At 40.6% G+C, this 10,860-nt stretch overlaps 1 protein-coding gene across 1 annotated transcript in view; it reads left to right on the top strand.

The window, feature by feature from the left end:
- Nucleotides 1–4,054: 4,054 nt before the first annotated feature.
- The window catches only part of ADCY10 (adenylate cyclase 10), a 51,051-nt gene continuing 44,245 nt past the window's right edge, over nucleotides 4,055–10,860 (top strand). The window contains 4 exon segments of the mRNA XM_033092104.1: nucleotides 4,055–4,098; nucleotides 8,525–8,674; nucleotides 9,431–9,635; nucleotides 10,329–10,433. Coding sequence (XP_032947995.1) covers nucleotides 9,488–9,635; nucleotides 10,329–10,433 — 253 coding nt within the window. The 5' untranslated portion in view covers nucleotides 4,055–4,098; nucleotides 8,525–8,674; nucleotides 9,431–9,487.

The raw sequence follows: 10,860 nt of genomic DNA, 5'->3' as shown, positions 1-10,860 counted from the left end.
TACCTGGCCTCCTTCTGTTCTAGTCAACCACAGTGTGTATATAGGAGTACACACATTCAAACAAGTCAAAAAATAATGGAAACGTTAAGTAATCTGTTGTACAGTGAAGGATGGTGAATTAGCTACAAGTGAAAAGAAATAGAGCTAAAGAGAGTGAGAAATGGGTTAGTAGAATGGCTAGCAAAATAATTTCAAACTATTTAAGATATTTTAACTTGAATCTTGAAGAATTTTTTTTTCTTTGAATTCTTTTACAGCTACAAAGTAAGGAAACATTTCTAAATACTGAATTACATTCAGTCACTGATATATTGTAGCAGAAAAGTCTCTAGAGTCAGACCCGAATTTGAATCTCAGCTCTATGACTTATAATCTGTAGCTCTGGACAAGGTAAGAGGGTGTCTAGTAGAATGCTTGGAACATAAGTAAATGCTCGGCTTTCTGTACATGGTCATGATCTTTGTCCCCATTGTGAGCAAAGACTGGGCATAGATTACTGTACACTAGAAATAATTAACAGTCGGTTGGATTTGACCTCCAATTTGGTATATTGAGCTTTCTTCTGAAAATCCTAGTAAAGCCAGTCCTGGTTAAAACTAGTCAGGAAAATCAGCAAAGCAAGTCATTTCTAAATTTGAAGAGAAGCAAGTATTAAAGAACTTTTTAAATAATAATATATGATAAAGATCAAAATTTGGCAATTAGCAATTGAAAACCTTGCACTTTTTCATTTATTCCTTCAACGTATTCCATCTTTGAGGAGGAAGGATTAGACAATTTGACGTTGGCAAAATGAAGAGGTTCTGAAGAGTCAAATTATGCTTTATAAGGCACACTGTTAAATTTGTTTGGCATGTGTGTGCACACATGTGCATGGATTTCCTAGGGTTAAGCATTTAGGAAAAACATGTATTATGAAATACGGTATTGACACAAAAAAGTTATTAAAAGGTATATTTTGAATTTGTGTTTCACTTTCTTTTGATTAAAACCTGCTTTCTTATATGGGTCCTCTTAAGCCCCATTTGTCAGTCAAATTGTAGCATTTAGATGGAATCACAGACATCCTCTTGGTCCTCAGAAGTTCTACTGACAAACCATCTCATGCTTCTTTTCTGCCCCAAAACTCCATCCCATTTGGAATCTTAAAAATTAAATGACTCTAATACATATCCAGTCAAAAACCCTCACTGCCACTTGGAACCTGTAGCCCAGTGGTCAGTTTCACAACTATTTTTAAAAACTTAAAAGAATTTATATACTAGAAGTCCTTACTACCAGTGTAGGTACTAAACTCCATAAAAATACTTTTTATAATGGTACAAATCATTTGAGCTGTCCAGTTGAGTTGAATTCTATGTCATTATTTTCTAACAAGTCTTCATTAGACGATGTTTTCTCAATGCCAGGTCTGACAGGCCTGGGCTTCAACTCGGCCCTGCCACCTATTAACTGTGAGACCTTGTTAACCTTTGGCTCTGAGCTTTAGTATTTTCAGAGCGAAATTGGGCTAATAATAGCACGCCTGTCATAGGACTGTTGTGAAGATTAATTGAGGTAATGTTTTACTACAGTGCCTGGTCCATATTGGGTGTTAAATAAATGTAGGAAGTTTCAGAAAATGGTAAGCTTATTCATTGAAGGTAGACCTGAAAAGTACTTTCTTGGACAAAGGAAGTTTTGATTTAGCTGCAGAAAGGATATATTGTGTTAACCTATTTGCATACCTTCTGAGGTAATAACAACTATTGGAATTCTTGAAGCTTTCGCAGGTTAAAGCAGAAAAGAAGCTGCTTGGGACTAGGGGCCAGAGGCAGGGTGGAGAATGCTCAATCAGAGGTAACTTCTTAACTTAAAGTTTTTGTGGTTTGGCATTCATTTCAGGGAAACATTCGTCAGTCAGTCCGCAGTACATCAGGCTGTTGTTTCTCCACAGTAAACAGATTTTTTTTTTTCAGTTGTTAAAGTGATGATGACAGGTTGGATCTTAACAAAGATTGACCTCACAGCCCAGGTTCCTCTCCACAAAGCAAAACCGTTTCCACTGGAGCTTGTTTCTGTAATGATGCAGAAATAGAAAGCACTGGTGTTTATAAAACTGCCTTTCTCCCGAAGGGGTCTGTTTAATTATATGAGATGTGATTCTAGTTATGCTAAGACTAGTTTCCACTACACCAGAAAATTCACTCGAAAACCTAATTAAATGATTCCTTTTTTCTCCTCTGTTAAGACAATTGTGTTTTACAACATTTTGAAACAGGATAAATTTAATTAGGGCTGGGCTTTATTTGAGAATGTTTGCTTGCTTTTTCAGTTTAACTTTCTTAAATCCCAGTTTTACATGTGTCACTAAATGTTAATTGTAGTTGCGATATACATATGAAGAGCTGGAAAATCAAAACATGTTTTCTGCTGCTGAAAATATGTCACCTTAAAATGAATTTTGCCAGTGTCACATTGGGTCAAGAAAGTCTAATCTAGTGCCACATGGGACTGCAAATTATGGGTGAATTTGGTTAGAAGTATGCACTTGACTGCCGTGGCTATATTGGTTGGTTGGTTGGCAGAGAGGTGGACGGCAGATTACGGATCTTGTGGCTCCTGCTTCCTGTGTCTCCAACCCAGCCGCCAGGGAGAATATAGTGGTGTGACTCCCCCATCTATGGCTCCGTGGGTGTTCCTTTTTGGCCTCACCGTATTCTGCCTTCTTGTGCGGGGAGCAGGACTAGAGACCCTGCATGACACTTCGGAGATACTTGTCTTTATGATGGTCACTTACCATCGATTGCCTAATTTCACTGACCCTTACCCCACATTTTCCAGACAAGAGGACCTGAAACAGCCTGTCCAGGTATGAGCACCAGGGGCTGGCGGGGGAGGGGAGGCAGGGCAGTGCTAGCCAATCAGAAGCATAGTCAGTGCACATGAAACAATGAGCTTCTGATGAGGGTGTGGCCAGGAAAACGGCTTTTAGACAAAACTGTCATTTTATGGGTCACCTATCGACAGACATGGTACTTCTGCTGTCTTCGGAATAATGTCACCTAGGCCCCTTTCCTGTTTTCTGTACTCCTGAAAGATCTAGTCCTAATCTCGGCGCTGGCTTTCCTCAGCCTTGGAGGAAGAGGAGGTATGTGGAAGTAGGCTCAGTAGGAAGAATGGTTGCCGGGCAATCGTCTGGGAAGGTGATAGGTGTTGGAGCTTGGAGGAAAGTTGCAAAAGCCTTGGGCGGGAAGTCAAATTCAACTATCACTGTGTCTATCTTTGAAGTGACATTAGAAGGCGCAAATGTTGCCGGTGCTGTTTATCCTGGACGTTCCGTTTTTCTAGCTCACCGTCTTTATTTACCTCTCTTCTGCAACGTCTCACATGATCTCCTCATCAGTCATCAAAGGGCAAATGCCGACCATGTGAAGGGGGCACTAGGGAGACGCTGTGGAGAAAACAGAGATAGAATGTGATCTGTGAAACAGAAGCTTACAATACAGAGGAAGACATAAACAGGCAATAGATAATCAAGGACATTTAAAGAGAAAGTAAGGCCCATAGTTTATAGACGTTAAGTGCCCTAAGAGCTCAGAGGGAAAATTGCCTTGGCTGGAGCAGTCTGGCAAGGCTTCCTGACAGCCCCTTTTTAAGTTCAGAGTATCTTCATTCTGGGGCTCCTATAAAACATTTTATATAGATTGATGAAAAATTGAATGAAAACTGAAATCTATTAGGAGTTTCTAAAAGCTATTTAGAGAAACAATAATGGATATAATTGATCTTTAACTTCATTTTTGAGTTTAAGCAGAATGAAACTGGACATACATACTCCTTCACCCAGGAAACTTGTTGGGGCCTCATTCACCTGCTCGTTCTTTCACTCTTTCAGATATCCTCATTCAAAGCTGCTTTCATGCTCTTTCAGTGCCCTCTCTCTGTTTGTGCTCTACCCTTGACTAATGGAGTTGGCCAAATAATTGATGACGGTACCATTAAAGTGCTCTCAAATTAAATACGTGTTTTCTCTAGGTCATAGATATCCCCAAGTGTCATATACCATAAAGAGCTGGGATGTAGCGTGCTATAGTAGAAAGAACATGGGCTTCCCAGGTATGTGACCTAAAGCAAATTAATCTGAGCTTCAGTTTCTGTGTGTGTGAAATGGGTAGATACCCCTTATCCTGTATGCAGTGCTGTTTTGAGGATTAAATGAGGCAACCTATGTAAAATGCTCCACATAAAAAGGTCGTAATAAATCATCATTCCAATGTGGTGTGTTTCACATCACTAATCATTTTCTTATGTTAATGGAAGTGAAAGGAGAAGACTGTATTCTAAAATAGGAAATTTCTATTATCTTCCTATAGGTGTTCTTAAGAAAAACTCTCTGGTCTTCACTTCAGATGTCTTCGCCTCTTTGGCCCATAACAAATGATTGTGTTATCCTAGCTGTCTTCTACATTTGTCATCGGATTCTCCAAATTTATCTACTTTCCTTGCCTAGCAATCATAAACTTAGAAAAATCTGTCCAAGTCCTCAGATCACCTTATTTAAACCCATGGAATGGGTTAGTAATCATTTCATCTTTCCACTAAATCACCTCTACAACCTTGCAGGCAGATGATACACAGCCACTCACAAGGAAATCCAGTACTTCCCAAGACTGCCCAGTTTGAACACTTCCTTACATGGTTGAAATTTGCTTCCCAGGGATTGCCAGCCTTTGATCGTAGTTGATCATTTTGAAAAAAATCTAACCCAATTTCCACACAGTGTTAAAACACAAGCAAAACGGTCTATACGGCGCCTGTGAGGCGGGTGTGATAAATTGCCGAGATCGAAGGGGCTGGTCGTAGGGTTGCTGGGTAAAAATGCAATATTTGGGATATATTTATACTTTTAAAAAATTATTTATTTCAAATTCAAATATAGATGTCCTATATTTTTATTTGCTAAATCTGGCAATCTAAACAAGTGGTAGCCAAAGAGAATAGAGTTGAGCTAGCCAGTCAACAGGCAGGAGAGGATAGAATCGCGCTCCATCTGCTCAGTCCTGCTCAGGCCCATCTCTGTTCTGTGGCCTCGGCACATCTGTGGAAGCCTCTTCAGAGCTTCCATTCCTACGGAGAAAGTCTAGCTCCCTCCCCTGAGGGTAAAAACACCAACTTTCCTCTCCCTCTGCGAGCCTTCCACAAACCTGATTCTTGCTTAGGCAAACGCAATCCCTACCTGAGGGGAAAGCAGGGGAGTTCTTTCATTAAATGCTGGGACCAGCATTTGACTTTGCACGAGGATCTATAGCTCCTAGCTTTCACATTTCAACTCAAAGATTTAAAGACAACTACTGTTTTCACCCAAACATCATCATCTCTTGACATAACATTTCCAATCACATTCGATAGTTAATGAATAATAACTCTTTAAAATAAAATGGGCAGAACTAAACCCAATGGTCACGTGTGAACTCTGCTTATATACCTTAGGACTGCATTGTATCCAATGGCCAGTAAACATGTGGAAAGGTGCTTAATTTTGTTAGTGCCACCCAGGAAACAAAATCACAGGTACCTGTGACGGGCCAGCCGCCACAAATCGAACAGTACCCGAATGGGGGAGTGGGAATGAAAAAAAAGACACTCACACAAATGATGATGCGGCCGGTCTTCAGTGATCCTGAAGCACCAAGTTTACTATTCTTCACCAATTTATACCATCTGTGTACATGTAGCTTAACAATCATGAGTATGCATTATCTCATTAAGAATAAATTTATGACTTTTACATACAAACTACAAAATCCTTGAAACTTTCCCAAAGTCATTATCTCATGACAAAGCCCACCAATTATCCTGCTAGTCTTCAGTCCTCAGTGTCCGAGAACCGGTCACTCCCACCTCATTTCTCAGCAGCTTGCAAGCACCCTCCAGGTGCAGGCAGAGATAATGCCTTAGAAGCTGAAACAAGTTAATCATAAATTGAGCCAGTCTGCAAGGCTTTAGAATAACAAGAAATCATGGCTCCCCACAGGTACCACCACACCCCTCTCAAGATGGCTAACATTTAAAAAGACTGACAACAGCAAGCATTGAGTGGCACATAGAGCTTTTGAACTCTCCTAGCTTGCGTGTGGGGTGTAAATTGGTACAACCACTTTGGAAAACTGGCAGGACCCACTAAAGTTCAATATGTGTATATCCTATGCCCCAGCACTTCTCCTCCTAGATATATGCCCAAGCAAAATGCACACATGTCCACCAAAACACATGTACGAGAATATTCTTAGCAGCATGAATCCTGACAGCCTAAGACTGGAAACAATCCACAGGTCAATATTAGAATGGATAAATCCTCTCTGATATAATCAGATGGAATACTATACCACACTGAAAAGGAACACTCATTGATATATGCACAATATGAATACCACAAACTTTTGAGAAAAAAAATATATAGTGTGATTCCATTTATATAAATTTTTAAAACTGGTAAAGGTGGTCTATAGGGTTAGATATCAGGAGAATGGTTACCTTTGGGAAGAAGTGACGAGGAGTGTCTGAGAGGAGGTGTGAAAGGAGGTTCCGCAGTGCTGGTACTGTTCTTTCTTGATATGAGTAGGGATTACATGGACTTGTTCACTTCATAATGATTCATCAAGCTGTACACTTCTGAATGGTGCATTTTTCTGCACATTGTGCCTTAACATGAAGTTTTTAAAAAGATAATATTGAATGTATAGTAAATCTAGTTTTTCACATGATCTGCATTTGATGTTGTTAACATTCTAAATACAGCACTTTATCCTGAAATTCATTGTTATTTCAGTCGATTAAGATATTTTGAGAACCTGGCTGTGTCATTCAATACATTAGCTCTCCTTCCAATTTTATCTTCAGTCCCCTGGCACGCCCATGGCGGCTTCCCTCTCAGTGGACATTAGAACAGAAAAAACATCTGGTTGTGAACCAGCTCACTATATTTTCATCACTCTTAACAATTTTGTATCTTCCCCACAAGGATGTGGTAAATGTAGTCACATTCCTTATTAAAAGTCAAGATACACTTTGTCTTTAGCATTCTCTTGATTTGAAAGGTTAATAACTCTTCAAAAAAGGAAATTGGGCTAGTTTGCTCTTGGGTCTGAATCCATTTGACTCCTCTTACTGCCCTCTTGCTCATCTAAGGGCTCACTTGTTATCAAGTGTGGTAACGGTCGAGGCTACTGTCTTTCCCCCACTGCACACGTGGTAGGATTGCACTCCCCACCTACTTGAAATTAGATGTGTCTGCATAACTTGCTTTGGCCAGTGTCATGTGAGTGGAAGGGAACCGTGTCACTTCTGAAGAACTGAAGTCACTTCTGACTTTAGGAGAACACTTTAGGAAAGAGTCTGCCCCATGGAATCTTCTTTTCCCACTGTCTTGGCAGCCAGAAGGTCCCAGTCTGGGTCACAAAGTGAAGGTAACGATAGAGCATAATCTCCTCAGCCAGCTTCTAATGGACATGCAGCGTGAGCAAAAGATAAACAAGGAATAAGCCATCGTTATTTCAAGCCACTGAGATTTTGGAGTTGTTAATGAAGCAAAACCTAGCTTTGACTGACGCATCATGTTTACCAGTCTCTGGTTTCTGGAATCCACAGATACCTTTGTCTTTTGAAATTCAGAAAGAAATGTGCCCAACCCGTTTTCCAGCCCATCTTTGGTTCTCCATCATTTTTTGAGATGACTGACATTACATCTGCCAGCCTTTCAGTATTTGGGGATGTAGGTTATCTGGGGCTGGCTCCTTGAATTTATTTTAAATGACTGGCTGCGTTATCATGACTTTCTTACCTTGGACTTCAATTCTTTCCTAGCAATAGTTGTTATACTTTTCAGTTTTCCATAATGGAGAGGCAGAAACAAAGAAGAATAGTGTAGTATGTCATATTTAAGCTTCCTTCTTATTCTTCTTATTAATTACTTTGTTTTCAATAAAGTCTAAAAGTCCCTCTGGGTTCTCTTAGCTTTAGCATTTTTCCTAAGTCTCACCTCGTTCTGGGCATTTGGTTTTCTCATACCTTTCTTATAAGTTCACATTACCACTTATCAAATTCACTATCAGAAATTATTTGTTTGATTTACTTCTCTGTTGGCTGGTACATCTGTGACTCAATGCTGCTCTTCTTTATTTTTTTTTTTAAATTTAACTACATGCTTCTTCTATCTTTTGTTCACTTCTTAGCATTTGAGTTTACCCAGGCTTTTCCTTTTAAAGGTTATCTAATTCCTAATATTTAACACTCATTTTTAGAAGTTTCTATACATTTTGTAGTTTGTTAGTTAAATATACTGTTTTCCCATATTTTTTAAAATGCTTTCCTAAGTCTAAGATACATGTTTAACTGTCTCACTTTTTCCTTATAACACTCTCACGTATCCCAACATGTCCTACCTCCAGTCGAAATTACTTACCAGTTCCTCCCTATTGGTCAGTAATAGTTCCTCCTTTTTTTAAAAAAAAAAATTCTCTTATTTTTTTGTCACCTATTCCAGGAACTTGGATTACTCTGAAAACATTGTGGAAGAAATTCCTTTTTAAGTTGGCAGAGCATGATTTTCACAACTCTTAGGCACGAGCATTTAATCGGCCCCAGCAACTAAAGGAAGACCTTCGGGAATCCTAGTTTTCTCAGAACCATCTGGGTAACAAATTAAAATTTCCACATTTCTTCCCACTTACAGTTTAAAGTGTTCACACACACACACACACACACCTTTAAAAATGTTCCCTCTATTTAGTTGAGACTGTACCTTAGTATACTTAATCTCTTGTTTATATACAGAGGGTGCCAAAGAAACTGTATACACATTTTAAGAAAGGAAAAAACTGTAATACTCGATATATAATGATAACAAAAGATGAATACCAGTCATGTGTAGACTCGTACATTTTTTTGGCACCCCCGATATAAGACTCCACTTTGCTACTTACCTTTATATAAATATTCGCACACACTAATTCACATCTATACTTTTTATTTTTATAAATTTTCAAAAAGGAGAGCGAAAAGATGACAGACCAAAAGGGTGGGGCGGGGAAGAGGAAACATGACGACAGGAGGGAAAGGGGTGTAGACTGAATCAGCAGCGCCACTGGTCCTCTACCCCAGCACTTCCACCCCTTTATGAAAACAGTGTTCTCGTTCTCCCCATCCTGTTTGTAACGGTGCTCATTTATGTGACAGCCGTTCAGGGTTGGAGCCTAGTTTGTGAGAGGTTCTTTTATAGGAAATGGGCCCATTTGAAGTGTGACTCAACAACCCTCCATCACTTACCACCACTCAGTCACTTAAATAAGCAGTCTACAGGTTAGAACAAAGCCGACGGAGAAAAAGAAAATAGGAAAGGGAGGGAATGAGTGTAAGTCAGCTCTCCTCCATTCTCAGCTTTCCTTTCCAGAGATCTGTTGGGGGACTGCGTGCTGTGACCATACAATCCTGAACATTTGCCTGGAACATGAACACTCGAAAACAAGTATTACAAGACCGGGCCATCGTCAAATTAGCAGCTCATTTGCCGGACCTCATCGTTTATGGAGATTTCTCTCCAGAGCGACACTCGGTGGATTATTTTGATGGAGTTTTGATGTTTGTTGATATTTCAGGCAAGCACAAAAGGGATGTTAGATGCGGGTGAACAACAGGCTCGCATCGGAGTTCACACACAGGGCTTGAGTGGAAGAGTCCAGGAGCCGGGTCTGAGCTTTTGTGCTGTTCCCACAGGTAGCCCCCACTGAGGAAACAGGCGGGAGGAGGGATGGTTCTCTCGCATCTTTCCTTACCAAGCATGTCCAGTCCCGGGCAACCTTTAAGGTGCCCAAGTCCCATACGTGGAACCTTAGGCTCTAGTGCCCCTGCCCCGTCTTCACTGACTCAAACCCCCAAACCCCACACACGTCCCAGGCAAAACTCACCTCCAGGAAGTGGTCTCTCCAGATGTTGTTTACCTCTTACCAGTAAACGGGCCACCTCTTGAGATGTGTTTGAATTTTGTGTGTTTTCATTGGCATAGAATGGAAGTTCTATACCCAGTTATAAGGAATTGCAGTCCTCTCTGTACGTGTCGAGAGATATTTGAAGGGAAGAGGTTTCTATCTGGCGCTTTTCCCTGACCCCTCAGATAATAAACAAAGATAGAGGCGGCTGCACAGCTGACTCCTGAGCAGCCCCAAGGACCATTAAGAAGAAGCCCTGCCTGCTCTTAAAAGCTGAGGCCCACTGCTCTGCAGGGTGGCCCTCTTCTGGTTCTGTCTGGTCCCTGCGAGCAGCCAGGGAGCCCAGCAGCACATTTCTTACAGGTTTCACCGCAATGACGGAGAAGTTCAGCACGGCCATGTACATGGACCGAGGGGCTGAGCAGCTGGTGGAAATCCTGAACTACTATATAAGCGCCATTGTGGAGAGTGAGTGTCCCCGTGGGCGCCGGGCTTCAGGACATGGTGCTCCCTTTTTTTCCTGGGTTTGCTGGTTCTCACCCAGTCCAGTCCTATTGCTCAGCACCCGTCATTTTCCCCAGGAACTGTGTATGAAACCGGTCTTCTGTGAAATACTGTGTTTCCCGAAAAGAAGACCTAGCCGGACCATCAGCTCTCATGCGTCTTTTGGAACAAAAATTGATAGAAGACCCGGTCTTGTTTTACTATAACATAAGACCAGGTCTTACATTATATAATATAATGTCATGTAATATAATGTAATAATATAATACCGGGTCTTGTATTAATTTTCGCTCCAAAAAACACGTTAGAGCTAATTGTCCGGCTAGGTCTTATTTTCGGGGAAATATGGTATAATACAGTACAAGTGAAAGAATGTAATCAAACCTCATTA

This window comes from Rhinolophus ferrumequinum, chromosome 22 (genome assembly GCF_004115265.2).
Source record: "Rhinolophus ferrumequinum isolate MPI-CBG mRhiFer1 chromosome 22, mRhiFer1_v1.p, whole genome shotgun sequence".
Taxonomy (NCBI): Eukaryota; Metazoa; Chordata; class Mammalia; order Chiroptera; family Rhinolophidae; genus Rhinolophus; species Rhinolophus ferrumequinum.
This window is presented reverse-complemented; position numbering and strand designations above follow the sequence as displayed.